The sequence below is a fragment of the Candoia aspera genome, chromosome 17 (assembly GCF_035149785.1).
Source record: "Candoia aspera isolate rCanAsp1 chromosome 17, rCanAsp1.hap2, whole genome shotgun sequence".
Taxonomy (NCBI): Eukaryota; Metazoa; Chordata; class Lepidosauria; order Squamata; family Boidae; genus Candoia; species Candoia aspera.
The window spans coordinates 1,464,062-1,487,109 of record NC_086169.1 but is presented as its reverse complement, the minus strand read 5'-3'; the positions used below and the strand labels follow the sequence as shown (position 1 = coordinate 1,487,109).

Genomic DNA, 23,048 nt, shown 5'->3' with positions numbered 1-23,048 from the left:
AGGGACTGTGAAACCATTTGACCAAGCACTTAAAATCCACACTGGTGATTTTCCACAAGTGTGGGCAGGCTTTGAAAGACGCGAAGACCAATTTTTTGGCTTCGGTCGGTGTGATTCATTCCCCTCCGTTTTTTCGGCCCCTGGGGTCAGCGCCAAAAATACTTCACGTTGCCAAGGCAATAGAGCCAGAAGTTGGCTGTGTCAACACCAGTAATCAAGATTTGCCGGGCTTTGCAAAGATTTCCAGATGGGGGAGAAGGCCTGGAACTTTTAAATGCATCAGTCAAGTAACGCCAAGGGTGGCTGTTGCGTTTTTTAAAATAATTCTTTCACTTTGCTTTTTACTACTCACAATCTGAAATCACACTTCTTTTTAACGTGAATGGAAACGTTCCCCACCCTTTTGCCGTCAACCCAGCAAGAGGTCAAATCGCAAGAGCTGTGAAATTCACTGCTTGCTGTATTGAACCCAAAGGGCAGAAACATTCCTGGTAGGATCGGTTGGGTTGTTCCAGGATACCTTGGAACACAGCATCCTGCAGAGGGGAAAAAAAGAGTATTTCAACGGAAAACAACATTCATTGTTGGTCTGGGGGGGGAATGAAAAGGTTCAACCCAGATGAGCAAAGGTGGGCGACTTCTGTCTGGCCGAATGTTGCATTTGGCTTTTGAAAAGGGGACGTGGAGCCTTCCTTCTAAAAGGTGGTCGCCTGCAGGATCTGGTCAAGAATTCAGCTTGAAATGCAATTGAACTGAAGAGCTGATTCCTCCAGAGCAGATCCCTTTTCAATCAAAGAGTTACAGGAGGGGAAGGAGGTTGCGGGAAAGCTTTGGGCCCTCTCTGAGACTTTTGGGGTGCGGCTCAAGGATTTTGGGCTATGCACCTTCAGCTAGAGGGTTCGGGAATGAGCAAATCCGCAGGAAGGCGAGGCTGGTACGAAGGAAGCAACGGAGCCAGAATTTTGAAAAGTATAGAGTCAGACTGAGGCCAAACTGCAGTCAAGTGGATCTCGGGTTTGAATTCCTGGCCAGGGAGGGAGTGGGCTGCATGAATGAGATAAAAGGAAATATTCACGCATTCCATGCATCCGTTACATTCTGGACGCCCCGCATCAACCCAAGGGAATAATGGTGCATTTTTAAACGGGGACGGGAAGGCCTCGCCCACACAACCCGGAGCCCGGCCCCGGCAGACTTGGAAACTTGAAAAGCCAAACACGTCCACCAAAATTGGGGCGGCAATATTGATTTGGGCTGCAAATCCGTTTACCAACCCCTGAGCGTTGTTAAACCCCCCGCCAGGAAAGGAAGGGGCCACGCTGGGCTGGGAATCAATTTTGCAGTCCTCGACGAAGCAATAAAAAAGGCCCAGAAGGGACCCTAATGGGGCAGCAGCCCCTCGCCGGCACGCAAAGCACGGGCGTAAGCTGCAAAGCAGTCGCTTCTCTGCTCGAGGGGCCCTTCTGCCATTAGCCAAGGTGCTTTCCCTGTCCATCTCTGCCAGTTTAAAAAAAAACCCTCGCATGTAGAAAATCAGCATGTCAGGAATTGGGCGGAGGCAGCTCCCTGAGGGGCTGGCTTTCCATCTGCAGAGCGCTCCCCTTTTGCCAAGGGTGCGAGGGCGCGCCGGCATCCGCCCAGCCGGAGTCAGGGCCCATCTGCAGTTTTTGGCTGTGATGCAATCGGAGCTGATACTGTTGGCATGAGATGGTGCTTTGTTGCATTTTTCCCCTCCAATGATTCATTGGGGACAGTTCCAGGCGGCGGTCAGGCCGGGTTCCTGCGCCGGCTCTTGCTCTCCGCTGCTTAGAAAGCTGGTGGGGGTTTCCTTGGGGGATTCTGCACATGCTCAGGGGATGCCTTTCCTTTGGGGAGGGGACCCTGCTCATGCACAGACACCCCCAGGCGCCAGAATGGCCTTACACGAGGGCTTTGAGCCTCTGAGCATGTGCAAAGCGCTCCCGCCTAGGCAAGAAACAGCCTTTCCTCTGCAAAGGGGCGGTGCCCCCCAGGTTGCGATTGACAGTCCATTGGGCCAATCGGAAGAACCGCTTGGTTACGTAAACAGACGGGTGAGTCAGGAATATTTGAGGCTCCATTCGCGAGGCCGGGGCGTGGCTCGTCACGCCACGCTGGATTGGCGTTCGGATTATCCAATGGCAGGCGAGGAGCGCTCAGGGAAGGCGCGAGCTGACGTTTCATTGGAGCAGCTCTCGCTCCAAGCGAGCGACGCGCTTTTGGGCCGGCCTGGCACGCCCGCGGCTCCATCCAAACCGCGAAGCAGCGGGATTGAGGAGGCGGGACGACGCCTCATTGGATCTTTCACCTTGATGGACAGGCTTCAGAGCCAAACAAGGGCTGGGTGGGTGCGAGCGGGTGAGGAAATTGCGCCAAAAGGACGAAGAGCGAGGACTGGTGAGGGAGCGCGGGGGGGGCGAACAGCGCACGGCCGCGCCCCCTCGCGTGACGTCAACAGCCGGGTCCTCCTCGCGTTCATTTTCCGGTCGGCAGGCGAGGGTCGCGGAGGTGAGTCGCGCGCGGGGAGGGGCGGGGGCCAGAGGTCGCGCGGGGAGGGGGCGGGGGGAAAGGTCAGAGGCCGCGCCGGCGGCTGACATCCCGCCCCTCCCTCTGGGCTGCCCGGGGGCGCCCTCCTCCCGCGTGACCCGCAACAACAGCCCCGCGAGGTAGGCCGGGTCGGCTTTTCGAGCGGGGGGGGGGCTTCACGCCGAAGTTCCGCACACCCCGTCGCTTCTCGGGGTTTGATGCTCTCAGGCGGCTCGTAAACGGGACGAGTCAGCAAATGAGAGCAAATTGTGGTTTATCCGTCCGGTCGCTTCCGACTCTCCGTGACTTCATGGACCAGCCCACACCAGAGCTTCCTGTCGGTCGTCAACACCCCCAGCTCCCCCAGGGACAAGTCCATCACCTCCAGAGTATCATCCGTCCACCTTGCCCTTGGTCGGCCCCTCTTCCTTTTGCCCTCCACTCTCCCTACCATCAGCATCTTCTCCAGGGTGTCCTGTCTTCTCATGATGTGGCCAAAGTATTTCAGTTCTGCCTTTAATACCATTCCCTCAAGTGAGCAGTCTGGCTTGATTTCCTGGAGGATGGACTGGTTGGATCTTCTGGCAGTCCAAGGCACCCTCAGAAACATTTCTCTGTTGTCAATGTACCGACTGAGAATGCCAAAATTATGTGCTCTGTGTAACCGATGCAGACCATGGGGCAACTCCGCCCAGCTCTGTGCCCACCTTTGGCTGCAGAGGATGTGGTCAGTCTGATTTCGGTGTTGTCCATCTGGTGAAGTCCACGTATAAAGCCGTCTCTTAGGTTGCTGGAAGAGAGTGTTTGTGATGCAGAGTGAGTTGTCTTGGCAAAGTTCTATCAGCCTATGTCCTGCTTCGTTTTGTTCTCCCAGGCCAGGCTTACCTGTAATTCCAGGTGTCATTTGACTTCCCACCTTAGCATTCCAGTCCCCTGTGATGAAAATAACATCTCTTTTAGGCGTGTTGTCCAGTAGGTGCTGCAGATCCTCATAGAACTGCTCTACTTCAGCTTCTTCAGCATCTGTGGTTGGGGCGTATATTTGGATCACTGTGATGTTAGATGGCTTGCCCTGAATTTGAACTGAGATCATTCTGTCGTTTTTTGGATTGTATCCAAGCACTGCTTTAGCCACTTTACTATTAATTAGGAAGGCTACTCCATTTCTTCTGTGGTCCTCTTGTCCACAGTAGTAGATCTGGTGGTCATTTGATGTGAAGTGGCCCATTCCAGTCCATTTCAGTTCACTGACGCCCAGAATGTCTATCTTTAATCTTGACATCTCACCAAGAACCACATCCAATTTGCCTGGCTCATCGATCTTACATTCCAGGTTCCGATGGTGTGTTGATCCTTAGAACATCGGATTCGCCGTTCACCACCAGCACCGTCGGCCGCTAGCCGTCCTTTCGGCTTTGAGCTAGCGGCGTCATCACGTCTGGGGCTAGTTGAGCTCATCCTCTGTTCCTCCCCAGTAGCATTTTGACCATCTTCCGACCTGGGGGTCTCATCTTCCGATGGTATACCGACATATCTCTGGTTGTACTGATCCATTGAGTTTTCACGGCAAGAATACTGGGGTGGGTTGCCATTACCTTCCCCAGGGGTCGCATTTAGTCTGACCTCTCTGTCATGACCTTCCCGTCTTGGGTGGCCCTTCATGGTTTAGCTCATGGCATCATTGAGGTGCTCAGGCTCCAGCACCACGGCAAGGTAACGATCCTTTGCTGAAGAATAAGAGTAATATAAAATATAAAAACAAAACCTTTAAGGGCCTCCCTGACTTTGCACCTGGATTTCAGATGCCTCAAGGTCACAGCCTTTCAATACTGAATTTCCTTTAAAAAACATATATATGTGGCTAAACTGAACAGGCACAGATAAAAAAAGGTGCCACAGTCATAATGTGGGGAAATACATATATACATACACACACACACACACACACATACACACATCCATTCATTTATTAATCATATTTTTATCACCGCCCATCTCCCCCGCCCGGGGGATCCTGGGCGGTTCACGATAAAAACAACTTAAAATTCTTTAAACTCGTAAACAATACCAGCAGTCGATAAATACATAAAATGCAGTCAAATCCAAGTGACGGCAGATCTACGTACGTAACAGCAGCGAAAAGTAACCTTAGAATTTAGGGAAGAGTTAATGGCATGGTATTAATTATCGCAGCTGTGGGCAGCCTTCAGAACGCAACGGAGCCCAAATCCCTCCTGAAATGCCAAATGCTGTGTTTTGCGTTTTCTTTGCCTTTGTAAGCCGCCCCACGGGGATGAAACGGGGGGGGGGGGAGTCGGTGTGGGGTCCAGGAATGAATAAATAGATGTAATAATAGCGTCACTGGAAAGTGCTGAAGGTCAGACCCAACGTGCAGGATTGATTGATTCCCAGGGCTGCTGTGTTGCTCAACTCTGGCGACGCTTCTCGACCTTCACAAGCTACCCTTTTCTGCCATTTCGGCTTAGGACGGGCCTCCCCACCCCGTAACACTGCTGTGCCCCAGATATATTGGATTACAGTCCCCATCAGCCCCACAACTGCAATCATATTGGATGGGGAAGGTGGGGGATGTAGTCCATGACAACTGGGGGGGCAGCTAAGTTGAGGAGGGAAGCCAAGTGTCTTTTTAGCTACAAGACTAAAAACGGATCCGGGACAGCTGCAGTTAAACTATAACCCACGTTCTCTTGACAGGTATAGCCCCCAACACTGGCATTTTTTCCATTGCATCGTGGTTACCTGGGCAAAGAGCCGAATTCTGCTGCCAAGAAGCGGGTCCCTTGTGCATAAGTCATGCTGAGGAGCTGGGCGAGGCTAGGAAGGGGTCTTCCTTGTTTCATGACCCCGAGAAGTGGGGTGCAGGCCTCGATTACCCCTATGGGGGTTCTCCACCATTCCTCCCACAAGCTACAGGAGAATTCAGCAGTGAGTATCAAAGGATTGCCAAGCGTAATCTCTCTTGCCAGCCCACCCTAAGAACATTTTCCTTGGTTTGCGGAATAACTTCAGTCTGTTAGGATTTTCTGCCCCGTTTTCACGTACGTTCAGGTTTCACCCTGACCGTTCCAACACAGCTGTAGCTCGGTGTGCGCGTTCTGCTGCCCCGAAACCTGGTTTGTTTCCTTTGGGTTCAGCCCAGTGTATTCGGCTTGTGTAGCTCCTAAACCCAGTTTGGTGGGTGACCCAAGCTGAGTCGCCTGTTGCAAAATAATCATGGTTGAACTAGAGCCATGGGCTTAGGGAATTTGAGGTGTGTTTACAGCAGCCGAGTTTAGATCCCGTTGCCCCTTCTTCCCCTCCGTGGTCATTTTACCCACACCTGATCTCCATTCCCTATGTTCAGGCCTTGTTGTCTCCATCAGAGAAAAGTAAAGATTGGAGTGTCCCCAATCCTAGCTGGAGCCAGGAGATGATCCGCCAGTTCAACCGATACGTCGAGATGACCAAAGATGGAAGTTGGCAGAAGCTGCCATCTTACAGGAACTTCTGTGAGCACTATCAAGGCAAGCTCCCCTAACTTTCTTTCCTTTTCTTCTTTCTTTTCTTTCCATATGCAAAGCTGTGCCCTTTAACTACCTACATGTAGTTACCACATCAGCGGTTTTTTAAAAGAAACACGGGGCACAACCGCTGAAAGCTTGTTTTAGCCCTCTTATGAATTCTTTTACTTCTTCCCGTCTCTCTGCTCTGTCATTGACTGCCTGAAGCAGTGTTTCAACCTTGGCAGCTTGAAGATGGGTGGACTTCAACTCCCAGAATTCCCCAGCCAGCACCCTTGAAGTCCACCCGTCTTCAAGCTGACAAGGTTGAGAAACCCTGGCCTGGAGCCTAGCTTTACCCTGAAGTCCGTCTCTGCTTCCAGAAGAAACAGGGCCAAGGTTTTGACGAGCCTCTGCTGGAAAATAATTCTGATGTGGTTGGTAGCCAAGGAAATTTCTCTTGGCCTTCCTGCCAATCAATCCTCGTTGAGTTTATGGATTGAGCATGGCAGGTTAAAACAATTTCCCTTAGCCCTATCTGAAGGGGTGAACGGCAAGCAAAGTCTGATCCGGATTATTTGGTCTCTTCCCACCCCACCCTCCAAGCTGTTTCATCCCCAGTGTAGGCCTCTAAGCTCAGGAAATGTAAACATCAGTATCTGAGTTAGTTTTCCTTTCCCCTCGGCTAATACGCCTCTAAATCTTCAATCGGTCCCTGCATGGGACGTTTAGAGGGAGGACTTTGAGGTATGCTATCAGCAGCTTCGTTTCCCTGAGTAATCAGAAACAATACAAGGTGCGTGTCTTCATCGGGATCCAGCGCCGGCTGACACTGGCTTTTGCTACTTCTGCAGAAGGGCACCAGAAGCATGAATTACGAAAACTAGGAAACCGCCTCTTTCTCAGAAGCATTGACGAGGAGGGCATGGGGTTTGAGTACGCGATGTTTCTGAACCCTCTGGAGAAAAGGATCGTTTGCGTGCTCCAGGTGGGGCCCTATCTTGAAGGACCTTCAGGGTAAGCCTTAAAAAAAAAAAAAAAACTCCCCGATTTTCCAGTTTGTAAAGGCTCTTTCATATTTCCATGGAGCTGGCACTTGGGGCTACGTTTCTGCACTCCACTGCTCCCTGGCTTTACACACAGATCTCAGCATCCCCGTGCCAAGTGTATCAGGTTGGGGAAAAATTGGTCTCGCTGGTGAGAAACAAGACCTTGGTTTAAGCTGACGAGACCATCCCTGGTTCCCTTCGTTCTCCCTTGTTGTCCAAATTTCTGGGGATGGGGATTTCCCCCTTTGAGCATCCCTGACTCGCTTCCTGAACGCAGTTAGGCTCAGTTGCTCCCTTGGCAGCAACCAGACTGCAGCCCATTGTTAAATCACTTGCTGGTATCCAGCGGATCTCCTTGGAACCTCTCCTGGCTTAGAATTTTTTAATATAGTTTGCTGCTTCGGGGCACTTCCTTCGCATTTTCGGTCCCTTTTTGAAAGGGAGCCCCGACGGAGCTCAGCCTCCCCCCCGCCCGGTTCCTGCCGTCGTGAATTCTCAGCCTCGCCTTCACCCCTGGAGATTGCAAACCGCCGCTTTTGCGGACAGCCTGGTCCTCCCCCTTTGCTCCCTCCTCGTGAAAAAGTTTTTCACTTTTTTTTTTTCCCCTCTTTCCTTCAAGATTTGCCCACGGCGGCTCCATTGCCACTATCCTCGACAGCACGCTGGGGGGGTGCGCCCTCTGCTTCAACCCCAAAGTGGTGACCGCTAACCTCAGCATAAACTATAAGAGGTAAGTGCCTTAAAAAAGAAGAATTGGGGTGGGCGAATCAGAATCAGCCGTGCGCGTGTAATTAGTGAACGAGAGGAGGTGAGACAGGCCCGTTCGCTCCCGGACGTCCGGAAGAAACAAGATCTGCGCCGCTTGGATTTTATATTTTATATCTATTTTATTTATTTATTTAATGTTTTATCTATCTATATTGTGATTTATGTGTTTTAATTGTGATTTTGTCGTAAACGACCCAGAGTCCCCTTTTCGGGAGAGACGGGCAGCGATAGACATTTGAAAAATAAATAAATAAAATAAGTATCTTCATTATGGTCTTTGACCAGCCTTTACAGTGAAAGAAAGTAGTTTAATCCAACCGTTCGTTGTCAGGAAAAAGGAAAACAATAAAGCGGCGAAACAGTCTATCTGATTAAAAGTTTTGCGCAATTTTTTAACTTGATAAAAATATTTGGCTGCCCGGGGTGTAATTAGTGTCTTTGCAGCACTCATTCTGATTGGGTTATCGTGTGGTGTGTGGTTTTTTTTTTTCCTTCCTTCCTTTGTTTTGCTTTTGTTCAAAAGCGAGCCAGTCTCCTAACCAAGTGGGAAGAAAGGCTGACCCACCAAAAACCCGGTCGTTTTGGGCCGTGCACTGCAAGGCAGAGAAAAGAGTGGGTTCAACTAATGGCGGGGAGTGGGGGATGACTGGGATGAAGCAAGCAAGACCGTGCTTTTCTTGATCAATTCAAACTTGATTCTGGGTGTTCTTCTGGTTTTTTATCTGCCGTCCTGTTTGGTCTTGCCTGATTTGCTCCAGTTGCGCCCTGGGGAAGATGCTTCGGTGGCAGACCAGTGGCTGTCTCGTGACAGTAAGCGTGGTTTCCCCTCTTTCAGCCCCATCGCTCTGTGCTCCGTGGTCTTGGTAGAAGGCAGGCTGGAGAAGACGGAGGGCAGGAAGGTGTTCGTCAGCGGCGAAGTCCGGAGCGTGGACGGGCAGACTGTCCACGCAGACGCCACTGGTGAGCATGTGGCCTCTTGACTTCAGCGGCTGCAGCAAACGCCCGTCTGGATTTAACCGCTTAGTTTTTCCTAGGTCTGGGAAGCGGATCCCCACCGAAATCCACATCTGTTGGGCGGAGAAGGACCTCCCTCGGTCTTTCATCCCACGAGGGTTATGCTCCAGCCTCTTTGGAGAGGAGGCCGAGCTGCAGAAGGCCGCCCCAGATGGGAGATGCTACTGATGGGGAGCAGACAACACGCAGGACTGCCCCCCCCATTTCCTGGGGAGGGCGGGAGAGATGGGATCAAGAGTCCTGACCACTAGAGGGCGATAAAGGCACATTGGTGCAAAGGGACGGATGGATGGATTTAAAATTTCTGCCACCTCCCATCTCCCCCAAGGGGGGACTCTGGGTGGTTGCCCTTCCCATCCCAGGCGAGGCGGCAGAACCAGGTTTTTCAATCCTTCCAGAAGTCTGGGAGCGAAGGTGCCCGCCTCACCTCCGGGGGCAAGATGTTCCGAAGGGCGGGTGCCGCTGCAGAGAAGGCCCGCCTCCTGGACCCGCTAGATGGAATTCTTTTGTTGATGGGGTCTGTGGCATGTCCTCTCTGCTTGACCGGGTGGGACGGGCTGATGATATGGGAAGAGGCGGTCCCTCGGGTAACCTGGCCCCATGCCATGTAGGGCTTTAAAGATGATAACCAACACCTTGAATTGGACCCGGAAGTAGACTGGTACCCCGTGCAGCTCATGTAGCAAAGGTGTTATGTGTGCCAATCTTGGGGCACCAATAACTGCTTGCGCGGCCACATTCTGCACCAGTTGAAGCTTCTGGATACTCTTCAAGGGTAGCCCCATGTAGAGCACATCGCAATAGTCTATGTGGGAGATGACCGGGGCATGAGCAACCGTTCGGAGGGCTTCTCGCCCCAGGAAAGGGCTTGCTGGCAGAGTCCCAGGGCTCCATAGAGGAAAATGTGGCACGGCATCCTGGCTTCACCTCAGAGCCAAGGAGGGCCAAGAAGCCTTGATTCAGATCTCCAGGTTCTGCCTTTGGTACCCCCCGTGGAGCTGGGGCCTTCCTAGGTCGCTTCCATCGGCCTTCTCCAACCTGGTGCCCGCCAGACTACAGTTCCCAGATTCCAGGCAGCGTGGCCAAACGTTTTGGAGAAGTCCGCGTTAGATCAAGAGAGGGAGGTAGACTGGGGTTCCCTGATTCGGGTTGAGGTAACTGGATAGGTTTATTTTCTTAGCCTTGATCTGTCCGTACCGCACGGTTTTCCTTCTCCTCCCTCTCTCTGTTCTTTTTTTTAGCTCTCTTCATCCAGCTGCAGCCCAGCTTTTCACCCCAGGAAAAAGCAGAATCCAAGTAGCAGGGCAGAGCCCAACAGATCCTAGCCTGCCTCCCTCTCCTGCCCCTGCCAGAGTTTCATCAGCCTCCCGGGCTCTCTCCAGCCATCTTCGCACAACCTGCTCGAACAACAGCGTGTGGAAAAGTACAGCCAGCCTGGTTTGGCACCGCACACACTGTCCTGGAGGGGCGCGGGGGGGGAGGCCGTGAGCCTGAAAAAGAGGGACAATCCATACCGCTTGTGTGGCTATCACCTTACTGGTCCGGTCTTCCAGCCATAGAGCTAAATCCTGATGGGCATTCTCCGGCTGCTTCCAAACTAAGTCAGCCTTTTCCGGTCCTTCGAGGGCATCTGTGTTTTTCCGCCTTCGAACGCACCGGCTCTCTCCTTTGGGGGGGGGGAGCGTTTTTGGATCAAACCGCTGGAGTCCAAGAAGATGGGATGGGGAAAGGGTGACCCCTTGGGGATGCCGAGGAACAAATACTCCACGGTGGCGTTTGCTTGGAGCCCTGCAGCTGGCTAGATCCCTTTTGGAAGAGGGAGATCTCAGGGCAGAACAAGGCATAAAGGGGGCATGCTTATGTGGTTGGGGTGCTGGGTGGTGTACATAGAAATGAGGTTCCACAAAACAGCTTCCGGCAAGTTTGGGGCTCCTGAAGAGAGGACTTGTCTGGTCGGAAAGCATGCTACTTCAAAATGAATGGGACCCCAGTTCTTCTCCTGGGGGAATGAACAGAATTGAACGGTGTTTCTCAACCTCGGCAACTTGAAGATGGGTGGACTTCGACTTCCAGAATTTCCCAGCCAGCCATGCTGAATCAGGGGAACCCCAGTCTATCTCCCTCTCTTGATCTAGCATAGACTTCTCCAAAATGTTTGGCCACGCTGCCTGGAATCCTGGGAACTGTAGTCTGGCGGGCACCAGGTTGGAGAAGGCCGATGGAAGGGACCTAGGAAGGCCCCAGCTCCATGGGGGGTACCAAAGGCTGGGGAATTCTGGGATTTGAAGTCCACGCATCTTCAAGTTGCTGAGGTTGAGAAGCACTGGAGTAGAACATCTTTCCTACAGCCCCCAAGCAGGAAAGTGTACGGTTCTGTAATAGCACTTCAACAAAGCTTGAACGGAGACGGCGTAAAATATTTCTAACAAGGGGGGAAAAAAAGACGTCAGTGTGAAATAGAACATTTAATTGCAAGTCCTGGAGCAAAAACCTCAGAATTTTCAATACTTTGTAGAACTTTGCACAGCTGTCAAAGGCATTCTGGCCTGACTTTAGGAGGAGAAGATTCAGCTACCGGAGCTCCTGGGGGGCAGCGCAGAGAGAACATGGGTCTGATGGAGTCTTGGCAGCTTTGGATACAGCTGAGCACAACCTCCAGGATTGTCTCTGGGATGGGGGCCCTGCACAGTGGCTCCCCATCTAACCTCAGGGACGATTTTGGAGAATAGCGTTGGGTGAGCGGGCTTCAAGGAGCGGGGCTCAAAGTGCTATTTTGCCCGATAACGTTGGGGCAGAATCCCTGGGTTGGCCACCTCTGTTGTTACAGATACCTGAGGAGGTTTTCCTCCATGTGCTGAGAATCAGCATCGCCTTGCGATCCCGGACAAGCAGGCACCTTCCATGGGGGTGTGTGCCCTTTATACCTTGGGGTACTGGGGAATGCCCACCTCTTCGCCCAGCCTTCCGAGTGCCTTGGAAATGGGTGGTTTTTGACGCTTCTTAATGCCGTGTTCCTTTTTTACGAGCTTTTTGGAAGTTGTTTGAGCAACAGCACGGAGCTTGCCGATGAGAAGAGAGGTATAAATGTATTTAATCGTCTTTACGTGTCTCCTCTTGCCCTCCTTTGGGAACCTGTTTGTGTAAGCGCCTCTCGTCCTTCCTGTTTCTCCTGATCCCGGCCAGGAGCCAAGGAGAAAAGTGGCCACCGGCTGGGGGTGGGAAAAGGCCATCTCCAGCCTCCCGCATTGCCCGCAGTCATTCATTCATGTTAATGAAGGGTTCCCGAAACGGATAAAATAGCACGGGTCCAACCGGGTCCCAGAGCCATCGGCTAGATTTGGGAGACAGAAAAACTTCCCAGGACCTGGCTGTGGCCAAGAAAACCTCTTGAGCGTGTCCAAGCTATAAGTGGGAATCGAGTTCAACTGTCTAATTTCAAGTTCAGCTATCTGATTATTCTGCCCAGCCTGCTGGTCCCCGGATGGCTCTGGCGGGCACCTCCGATCCCACAGGTGGGCTAGTTGGTTTGAGGCTCGTTCAGTTTTTCTGCTTTTGCCGGTGGCGTCGAAGCCTCCGTTCCCTGCAGCAGAAAACGGCCTGTCCCATCAAGGAATGGACAATTATTCCGGATGCAAAATTGGGAAGAGTGGCTTTCTTCCGCTGTAGTAGACAATGCTGTTTTCTACTGAGCTGTGTTTCAGAGCCGGGGGGGGGGGGGACCTTCCACCCTTGAATCCCATCGTAGTCCACAGGCTTGGAGGCGGCAGCCAGGCAGAGAAGGGGAAATGACCTAGCTGTCCCTGTGCCACCATCAGAGCTTGGAAGTCTTTCTAAAACGAAGTAATACATTGGGCAGGGCAGGCTTGTCCGTGGCTGCTGTGTCCTGCTGATCAATGTGTGGGGAGGGGCAGCCTTTGCGCTGGCGTGGAGCTCCCATGGCAAATAGTGAATCAGTCCCACTTTGTGGTCAGATCTCTGCACGGTTGCTCAGGGTTGGCCTGAATCCTCAGTATAAGCATTGCCATCTTAATTCGTTTTTTAATCCGCTCAATGGTGTCCGATCCCTGGAGACTGCCTGGACCAGTCCCTGCGGTTTTCTTGGCAAGTTTTTTCAGAAGTGGTTTGCCATTGCCTCCTTCCTAGGGCCGAGAGAGGCTGGCCGGCACAAGGTCACCCAGCTGGGCTTGTGCCTTAGGCGGGACTCGAACTTTCAGTCTCCCAGTTTCTAGCCTCCTGCTTAACCATTACACCAAACTGGCTCCTTAATAAAATAGTCCTTGTACATTTCTTTCTGGCCTGATTGACCTAGTTTCACCTCAACGCTCAAGCTTGGAAAATCTCTGCAGCAGCACTGGTTGAAATTCTTGTTTATTGTACAAGGCGTTCTGTTGCTTCCACTGAATTTAATTTAAATGGGGAAATGGTTCAAGAGAAGAGTTGAAGCATCCTTTCCTTGCATCTTTACCACCACTGTCTGGAGTGACTGACTATTATTTTTTAACTGCATATCATTTGAGAGCCAGTTTGATGTGGTGAAGGCATCAGGCTAGAAACTGGGAGACTGAATTCTAGTCCCACCTGAGGCACAAGGCAAGCTGGGTGACCTTGTGCCAGCCAGTCTCTCTCAGCCCAAGGAAGGAGCCAATGGCAAACCACTTCTGAAAAAACTTGCCAAGAAAACTGCAGGGACTTGTCCAGGCAGTCTCCGAGAATCAGCCATGATTGAACAGATTTTAAAACAAATCATTTGTTTATTATTTTTGTATACCGCTGAATCAAAAAGGCACACCATGGATAATGTGAAGGTTCTGTAAAGTGTCAGCTTTGATTTGTGAGAGCCAGGTCTTCAGCTGTGGCCTTCCACTTGGTAGGGCAAAATGGAGTAGGTGAGGGACAGAGCCATGGACAGCTCTTGATGGGTCAAATTTTTAGAGGTTTGGACAGAAGACGCACTCTGCTCTTCTGGCTATGATGCAAAAGGAAATTGGTTGGAAAGACGGGAAGGCCAAGATGATGCCGCTGACCCATCAGTGGCGTGCTTCAGAAACTGTTCTTGGTTGTCCTGATACGGGGAAAGCTTGTGTCACTGAGAGGCTGTAACCCTGGTTTCTGCCACTGCTGGGCAGGAAAAAAACCAAGAGATTCGAGCCAACTCTTAGCAGGGACCTGGACATTTTAAAGCGTTGAGTTTCCTGTTGCTGACGTTTGCAAGCGGCCCCATTTTGGCTCTGGAAGGCAGACCGTTACTGGGAAGCCAAATCATTTCTGCATAGTGGTAGACCTTGTTTGTTCGTTTGTTTGTTTATATTTCAAATTTCCATCACCACCCATCTCCCCCGAAAAGGGGACCTTCCATTGTCTCTTGCAGATGAACTTTGCCTGGTGGGCCCATAGTAAAGCTTCCTCCCTACCACATACCCGGGCACCTTCTTAACATCAGGTAGCCCTCGTTGGCTTACTCCTGCCCTACTACCCCTCTGGGGTTGAATGAAAATGGGAAAAGTCCAGCAAAGGATGTTCCTTCCTTGTTTGCCAAGTAGGTGTGTTCCAGACGCTTAAGGAATGTTCAAGGGGACAGGAGTTCACGCGCGCACACGCAGAGGCTCACGTCCTTAGTTGTTGGTTGGTACGCAGATGTCCAAGGAGCAGAGGAGGACCTAACAGAGAGACTGTATGCGTGTCTGGTTGAATGGGGAAGCTTGCAGGGTGGGAAAGAGGTCCAGTGAAGAGTTTTCTGCAGTAGATGGGTAACATCAGCGGATGGAGATGAGGGTAGATTGCAACTGGGTGCACTTGGAAGTAGAGAAAGCTCAGCCCCTTTTTGTCACCGCACGTGGTTAAAGAAAAGACACCACCAATTGCATTGGGTATGCAGCACTGGGTATGCAGCATCAACACCAATTTCTTAGGTTTATCTGGAGATGTTTATGTGTGCCGATGGGATGGCCTGTTGGGATGCCACAGTTGGAGAGACACCTGCCAAGCTGAGGATGACAGTTTTGGGGAGGACTAAATCACCTCTGTCTGCACATCTGGGCGTATCTCCTGTAACTATTGTCACCTTAAATGCCAGTCGAGCAACAGCGCGTACATTTTGTCTGCCTGGTGACAATATCTCCGCGGATCCAGGTTTAAAATCAGATGATTGGACCCGAGTTTATCACGGAAGATCTCGGTGCACGCAGTGGGGAAAAAATTAAGCAACTCAAGTGAACTTCAGCTCTTATAATTTGAGGGTGTAACTTCGCCAGAAGGAAGAACCACAGGGTTGTTCCAGTTGGTCCTGGGTGAGAGTTCCTCCAGCCTATTAAAGCCACCACCGTTTGGAGATGCGCGCAATGAAAAACCTGCATGAAGACGCAAAACACCCTTGCCTGGAGCTCAGCAGGTGAGAAGATTCAGAATGCACGGTGTTCTGAGGAGCTTCAGCCAGACGGTCAAGGGACTGGCCACCAGCATACCTCGCCTGGCAACGACGAACAAGCTATTGGTACAGCATCCTCATGTGCTCTTCAGAAGGACCTCCACTGTGAGTATTGGGGGGGGGGGGTTAAAAGGAATGGGAAGGACACCCCCCAAAATAAAACTTCATCCCTGGTTTTGGAGGACCATCTAAGAGGTTCTGAGGTCCTCTCATAAAGCTGTCCCAACGCTCTCACCCTGATCCCTTGATCTTAATTGCATCAGGCTTAATCTATTCAGAGATGGTGGCTCCTTGTCAATGCCTGGTCTTCCATTAGATCCCGCCCCGAATGCTTCCTGGTCTGTTGAATCCAAGGCCTTGGATGGAAGCCCACGCTAGCCCATCCTGATTTGTGAGCAGTTTTGTTTTGCTTATCTGCTTAATCAACGCGCATGACTGCCCAGCTCTAATACTGGGACTCTTTAACAGCCGAGTAAAAACAAGCGAGCAAAAAAAAAAATCCAGAAATTAAAAAGAAAGACTTGATAAATCCAAAGCCAGCCACAATCTTTCTCATCAGCGGGCTCAGCGTCCAGGGTAAGGGGCAGGTTTTCAATGCCTTGAGGAAGGTCAGCAGGGTCAAGACCATCCAAGCCTCGAGGTACGCTGTTTTGTAGTGCAGGCTTCGTTCCACGTGTCTGCAAATACTGGATGGGTCTTTGGGTGCGTCAGTGTCCCCTTGGACGTTTTGTAAGCAACTTGAATGCCCGTGGTTGGGATACATGGACGAAACATCCTTTGCTGGACGTCTCCTGCTGGAGATGCTGATGGCTACAGAGGAAGTGCACCTCTTGCGTTCAAAGAGGTCACCCAGGGACCCCCCTGACAGGCCTTATGGGATGGGCAGATACGATCGGAGACCAGCAGGCCCACGGATGACCTAGCCGTGTGCCGCGAAGTGACCTGTGGGCACAAGCGTGCCCCTCAACGCAAGCACCCCCTTGTCTTGCTTCCCAGCAACAGCCCCACCAGGACCTCAGAGACCTTGGTCTCCCCAACCCCAGCTGGAGCCGAGAGATGATGGACCAGTATGAGAAGTTTACCAAGCTGTCCGAAGACGGGTCATGGCAAAGGATGCCAAATCATAACAATTGCTTGGACAGCATGCCAGGTCAGTGTGTCCATTCCACTTAAACATGTCCCCTGTGGCCGCTGTGTTCCTTCCAAGCTGTTCCTTCCGCTAGAACAGAAAGCGTGTTCTTATTTTTATTACTGCTTTTTAAAATAATGACAGGAAAAAGGGGGAAAAGTACCCAAAGATACACACGTTATAAAAAAAAAATGCATAGCCAGTGCTTTAAAAAAAAATAAAAATCCAAAATATAATGTGTCATTACAACAATAAAGCATTACAATTCTATTTATATTTAATGCAAATACGATGCAAGTATATCTGATAAAATTATATAACCAACATGTTTTTCCCTAAGCTACTATACAGCTGGGACCAGACTTTCGGTTGCTGAGCGAAGCAGTCATTGAGCAAATCCAACCCAGTTTTATGACTTTTCATGGCAGTCATTAAGCAAATCACCGTGGGCATTAAGCGAACCATGTGGTTGTTAAGCAAATCACATGGTTCCCCATTGATTTTGCTTACCAGAAGCCAGCTGGGAAGGTTGAAAATGGTGATCACGTGACCACAGGGAGCTGCAATGGTCATAAATGGGAACCAGTTGCCAAGCGCCCAAATTATAATCACTTGACTGCGGGGATGCTGCGACGGTCGCAAGTCGTTTTTTTCAGCACCGTCGTAAGTCCGAACCATCACTAAACAAATGGCCATTAAGCGATTTACTATCTAATAAATATGGAGTCCCCAACTTCAAACTTTCTGGATTTTCCCCCCACACTTATTTTTTTCTTTGTAGTCCACAGCAAATCAGGATACCACCCAGAAAAGCAAAAAGATGCCTGTTTGTTTGTCCGAAACGTGGCCACTGAAGGCCGTGGATTTGAATTTGCCATGTTTTTCAACAGCTCGGAGAGACGGATGGTGGTACCTCTCCAACTGGGCTCATATTTGGAAGGGATGATTGGGTAAGCTCAAGCGGGCTGTGGGTTGATCAAAACGCAAACCGTTCTGACTCCTTCATGCCCGGTCAAGCATTCTTCGATTCCCCCCCAGTTTTCTAAGGTTCAAGGAAAAAGACCTCCTTGCTTATTCCAACCGTGGAAATGCGAGGCTGCCGATAAACCTTGTTAAACTCAGTTTTGAAGGATGCCAGACAGGAGCCCGGAAAGTTGCACATCCTCTGAGCTGTCCTGCCCAATTAATATTGGAGCAGAATTTTGTTTCTGTTTTTTCCTAAATTTCTATTAATAAACCTCTTCCCAGGTTTCATCAGTAGAAGGAGAGGGATGAAGATTTATATAAATCTTCATCCTATAGATTATGGGATATAAATCTTCATCCTATAGATTTATATAAATCCTATAGATGTATATAAATCTAATAAATAAATAAAATTAAGGTAGATCGGTTCCAGAACTGGGCAGCCCCAATCTAACCTGAATCAAATAGGAACTGAATAAAATTGCCACCAGCCAGGCTGAACCTCCTGACACGCCCTGGATGTCTTTACAGCAAGGATTATTTTTTTTAAAGAAACTCCATCGTCAGCCTCTCTCCGTGGCAGGAAAAACGTGAAAATTAGGTGCTTCGGATTTCCAGGCCCACACCCTGGAACCGTGAAACTTATTTTGGAAAACAGGAAGAGGAAAAAGAAGAAATTGTAACTGCTTTCCTTCAGTCTCCTCGTCTTACCCACCAAGGATCATTTCAGCCTTTGGAAGGGAAGCAGAAATCCACTGCAGAAGAAAATCTTTTGCAAGACTCCTGCATCCTAGCCTTGGCTGGGATGTGGCCTCAAGTTGGGTTCCTGTTATTCGCAGTTCCCTCGCTTCCCAGTTTTAATAGGAATCTTAATTGAAAACCAGCTGGGTGGAGACTTGCTGTTTTATCCAGCTAATCCATTCCCATGGCTTGGGATCTCAGGTGTAGCTGGAATACAGTTTTAACGGCTCCAATCAGCCCGTGCCAGGTTGGAAAGCAAGACGGAATCTGTTTATCCCATTCTTGCTGACGAAGGGGTCTAAGACGCATTTCCAGTGCCCCCCACCCCCTGCCTTTCTCCTGTGAAAGCAGGTTGGCTGAAAATCTGCAAAAAAAAAAAAAAAAATCAGTCTGTGCAGATCACAGCAGGAGATGCATTCAGACTGCCTTGGAGAGATCTGCTGGGAATCTCTCTGGCCTGAGAAGCTGGCCCAACCTGGTGAAACCGGCAAGAAACAGTTTAATTTAGGTAAAAATGTTTAGGCTGTTAGGAGGCACGAGGGATCTTCTGGCTGAACCAACGTACACAGGGTCCTGGCGCAACCTTATTTGGCTGCTTGTAATTATACGGAAATCAGATCAGTGCCGATGCAGGCCGGGACCACATACCATCAGCCCTTCGAGGTAGACCAGACCCGGACACCCAAGTCAGGAATGCGGGGACTCTTTTTATTGTAAGGTTCCAGTTTTTCCAGACACTTTCTCAAACTACATTTCTGCTCTGGACTCCAATTTCTCTTACCCAGTGTTTCTCAACCTTGGCAGCTTGAAGGTGTGTGGACTTCACCTCCCAGAATTCCCCAGCCGGGGAATTCTGGGAGGTGAAGTCCACACACCTTCAAGCTGCCAAGGTTGAGAAACACTGCTCTTATCTGACCGTTGTCTCAATTACTCCTGTCAACTCCTGTTCCTCATGGTTATTTTTACAGCCCATTACGCATACATTTAGTCCACGCCTGATAATCAATATACTTTACTATAATCAATATACTTATTAACTCCCTCCCGTTTGTTGTGTTGTTTCATCGGGGATCCTTACTGCCAGCCCTTCCAGATAGTCCAGGCAGGAAACTGAACCATCAGTATCGACACTCCCTTTATTTATCAGAGAGACTTGCAAATTCGAACTCAGTCCTCCCCTCCCCTGCCTTCACTTTCCAGAGAACGAGGGAGGGTCCCTTCTGAGACGCTTTCCACACACCCCATTCCTTCTGCGGGCTGAGATACCTCCTATCTTGTGTGTCCTCCCTCCTGTTTCCTCCCAGCCCATCACGCTTGCCCAGCGCCCTTCCCCTCTTCTGATTTTGACACCTCTCCGATCCAGATTCGTGCACGGCGGGGCCGTGGCTGCCATTCTCGACCACACTTTTGCGAGTTGTGCCATCTGCGTCTTCGGCGTAGTGGTGACTGCCCATCTCTCCATAAACTACAAGAGGTAAGAAATTTTCAATTTCTTCGCCCGTCACGGTGCAGCTGGCCCGTACGCCTAGGTGGCCCTCATTTCCTCCTCGTTTGGGGCTGGCAAAGCCAGTCCAACAAGGGTGGGTGGCGCAGAAGACGAGCGGGTGGTAGTTTGGGCTGACTGCAGGCAGGGGAGAACCCACAGACCGACTTAGTTGCCAGGAAACCTGGCCAGTCGCTCTGGCAAGCCTATCATTCCCGTTCCAGCCCCATCCTGCTGGGCTCTGTGGTCCTTGTGGAAAGCAAGGTGGAGAAGGTGGAAGAGGAGAAGATATTTATGTCCGCGCACGTGCAGAGCACAGATAGACAGCACATTCATGCAGAAGCCACAGGTGAGTGCTTCCTGAATCAAACTGGACCCGCCTGTCATTCTTTTCTCCGAGCTGCTATGGGGGGGGCAGTGGGGGGGCTTCCTCTCTCCAGCCTCCTTCAGAGGGAAGAACGAGGCCCAGAGGCTCAGCCGCCACCTATGTCCTCTGTTTCCAGTTTTCACCCGCAATTAACTTATTTCGTTCGTCCTCTTGGTTTACCTTGGGAGCTGCCTTTGGCGCAAAGACGGGATGGGTAAAAGGCAGGTGTCTCTGTTTTCTGCAGCGCAGGAAATGGAAGTGCTTGAAGGGGAGTTTAAGCAGGCACGGATCGGGGTGGGGTTGAAGCTGCTTGGAATACAGGACGGGCAGCTTAGCCAAAGCGAAGACACCGATGACGTTTGCTCTCCCTACTGATGGCTTCCTGCCCGAGTCTCATCCCGTTCTCCCTTTCTTTGTTTCCATCTCCCCGGCTGCAGCTCTCTTGATCACCCTGGACATGAAGAGAACTTCCCATCCACTGAAACGCTCCAAGTAAACCTCCCAGGCTAACGGTGACCCTTCGTGGGCTTTCTCAAGGGAGCCTCAAATCTCACCTTGTGCCAGAAATACAGCTCTCTGGGCCTTGTTTCCTGCAAGAACGGATAATCTGGGGTGGAGGACTGGGGCTCACTTTGCACCAAGGCAGGTTGCCCGTGCTTAGTTTGATCCATTTGCAGAGGCTGGGAAGGCCTCCTTAGGTTTTTCCTAAAGATTTAGGGTCAGTTTGTAGTATCTGGAATTCCCATGAGAATGTCATTCCTTCTTTCCTTTTTACCTCCTTGTTCCTCTTTGGGCTTCAGCTGTGCCTCTGCCGAAATGACCCGAGGGTTTTCTTTGAAAGATAGATGTGTTGCTGAAGCCAAGTTCGAGGGCAAAGCGTGATTGTATTTCTAACTGTCTCTTTGATGATCTCTGGGGTGGGGGGATGATGCAAAGAGAAGGGTTTTTCCAAATAAAGGATGACTTAAGATTGCTCCTTAAACTGCAGTTTTATAAAGATCGGCTCAGAAGGATGTTGCTAAATTTCCATCGCGTGTCTTCCACAGAGAACTGGAGTTCCTTTGGGAACCAAAGCGTGCGTTCAGTTGGATTCACTCTTTGCAATCAGAGTCCAGCAGCCTTTCCCAATAGGTGTGTGTAATGGTCGCCTGTTCTAAAACAGCATCAGACTCATGAGCAGGATCACAAAGATAGCTGACTTATTAAAGAACAGCGTGCAGGATCACAGAGAAAGCTGAGAATGATAAAAGCGTGCCAAATGCAAACTAAAAACCCTCGGTGCAAATGAGATCCCTCCCCCCGTAGACTCTTCCCAAGCTCACAATCCCAGGTGCTCCTAATGGTTTCTGAGGGTCTGCGGGAAACGGCCTTGAACAGAGAAAACAACCCAAACACATTCCATTGTACTGACTTCACATACAGAGCTTGGCACAAGGTCTCACAGCAGCTCCCTCCCAAACAGAAACGTGCATCAGCACCCTGGCTTGGGAAACCTTACGATGTTTTAAAATACATTGAAACTCTGAACATGACAGAATTAACCACAAAGGGAGGGGTTGGGGCAGAGATAAAAGCAGCGTTGATGAATGAATCAAAGTCTGCGCTAAATGTCATTCGGACTTCTGATCCTCTAATCCCATTCCCAGGAAACGAATCTTCTCTTTTACCCCCTTTCCCTTCCCATTGTCGACGGGTCAAACTTTTGCCATCCCACTTTTTCCACACTCTCTTTGGCTCCCTGCAAAATGCGACGGAGGTTCACTTTTTTTACAATCCCAGTGTTGTGGGTTCTTGTCCGCAGCTGTTCCGTGGCATGGCCACGTTTGGCCAGCTTCCTTGGCTGTCTCTGTTTCTGCTCACACAACTGGGCATTTCCAACAATATCATGCAGGCTTCTGCAACATCCCTCTCTGGGGAAAGAAACAGGAGCATCTTGGTGTTATTTGCACGCCCTGGAACAAGAAGCTTGAATTGACCTTTGACTCTTCAGAGACTGAGACCTTGCACGGGTTTCTCTTTTGATCTTTCAATCGGATAGGGAGTTCCGAAACAATTCATGTCCTCTTCCTAATTGGGGGGGGGGGAGATCTCATCCAGTTGCACTGGAAGAGAAAATCTTTGGGAAACGAGCATTTCCTCCTGTTTTCCCATGCTTCGAAACTTGAACTACAATTTTAAAAAAAATTAAGCAAGTGGCATTAATCATTTGAAGGATGAGGCTCCCTGGAGCAATTTTGCTTCTACATTGGTTCTCAAAGTGGATTCCTTGTTTTTGAATTATCAAGAAGAATAGAGTCATCACCCTTTCTGTCATGAGCACTGATGGCGAGCAGGAGGGGGCCCCTAACCAGGGGGGAAAACGCATGCGTAGTAGTGAAGAGTTGAGCAGCCATTCGAAGAGACACAGAACAGACCCACCTCGACTTTGGGGTTTATCTGTCTGGGTTTTTCCCACGCTTCTTCAGTTTGGTAGGATTTTCTGTCTAATGTAGCAGTAATAAACACTAGAGACCTACTCCTCGTCTCAGCGTGGTTCCTGGCTGTTAGGACACTTTCTCTATTTGTAGGTCTCCACACAGGTTCAACAACCAGCAGGTTGCATATAAGCTGGCAGGGTGGTGGTGGTAAATCTTGGGAAGCCAACAAATAGCTATTGGTCTGGGTGTGTGATGAAAGAATTCTCCAGATTGAAGTAAGGTGTTGATACGGAAGATACTCCTATGCGGTCTAGCTACAACATCACCAATTAAAGCATTAAAACTGCCCCTTCTTTCACCACAGCAAAGCATGAGGCAGCCCCACATGGTTATTCTGCAGGAGATCGCATCTTGCTGTGACAGCCGCAAACCAGATGTTCTAATTGCAAGTTATGAGTTGAGGCTTGACTTGAACAGGACAACCTCTTCATTCCATGCTCGTCTCGTTTCTGAAGATGTGTTACACACCCATTTTGGAGAAAGGAAAGCTACACAGGGTATTTCACTGGTGCTCCCTGAAGGCGCGCTCTTCAAGAGGAAGTTGGCCTGGCTTGAGAAGATCTACGACCGCTGATTTTTACTTTGG

At 50.3% G+C, this 23,048-nt stretch overlaps 2 protein-coding genes across 2 annotated transcripts; both read left to right on the top strand.

The window, feature by feature from the left end:
• The first annotated feature begins 1,913 nt into the window (after positions 1 to 1,913).
• LOC134506816 (uncharacterized) lies at positions 1,914 to 11,974 on the top strand. Its single transcript, XM_063317171.1, has 7 exons — positions 1,914 to 2,526; positions 2,632 to 2,684; positions 5,909 to 6,060; positions 6,891 to 7,061; positions 7,713 to 7,823; positions 8,697 to 8,821; positions 10,117 to 11,974. The coding sequence occupies exons 1-7, from the start codon at positions 1,914 to 1,916 to the stop codon at positions 10,173 to 10,175; spliced, it is 1,284 nt and encodes a 427-aa protein (XP_063173241.1). The 3' UTR covers positions 10,176 to 11,974.
• A 3,145-nt stretch (positions 11,975 to 15,119) lies between these two features.
• Positions 15,120 to 20,961, top strand: LOC134506585 (acyl-coenzyme A thioesterase THEM4-like). Its single transcript, XM_063316827.1, has 6 exons — positions 15,120 to 15,404; positions 16,296 to 16,449; positions 17,210 to 17,378; positions 19,499 to 19,609; positions 19,843 to 19,967; positions 20,423 to 20,961. Exons 1-6 carry the CDS (start codon positions 15,279 to 15,281, stop codon positions 20,479 to 20,481), a joined length of 744 nt encoding a protein of 247 aa, XP_063172897.1. The 5' UTR covers positions 15,120 to 15,278; the 3' UTR covers positions 20,482 to 20,961.
• The last annotated feature ends 2,087 nt before the right edge of the window (positions 20,962 to 23,048 follow it).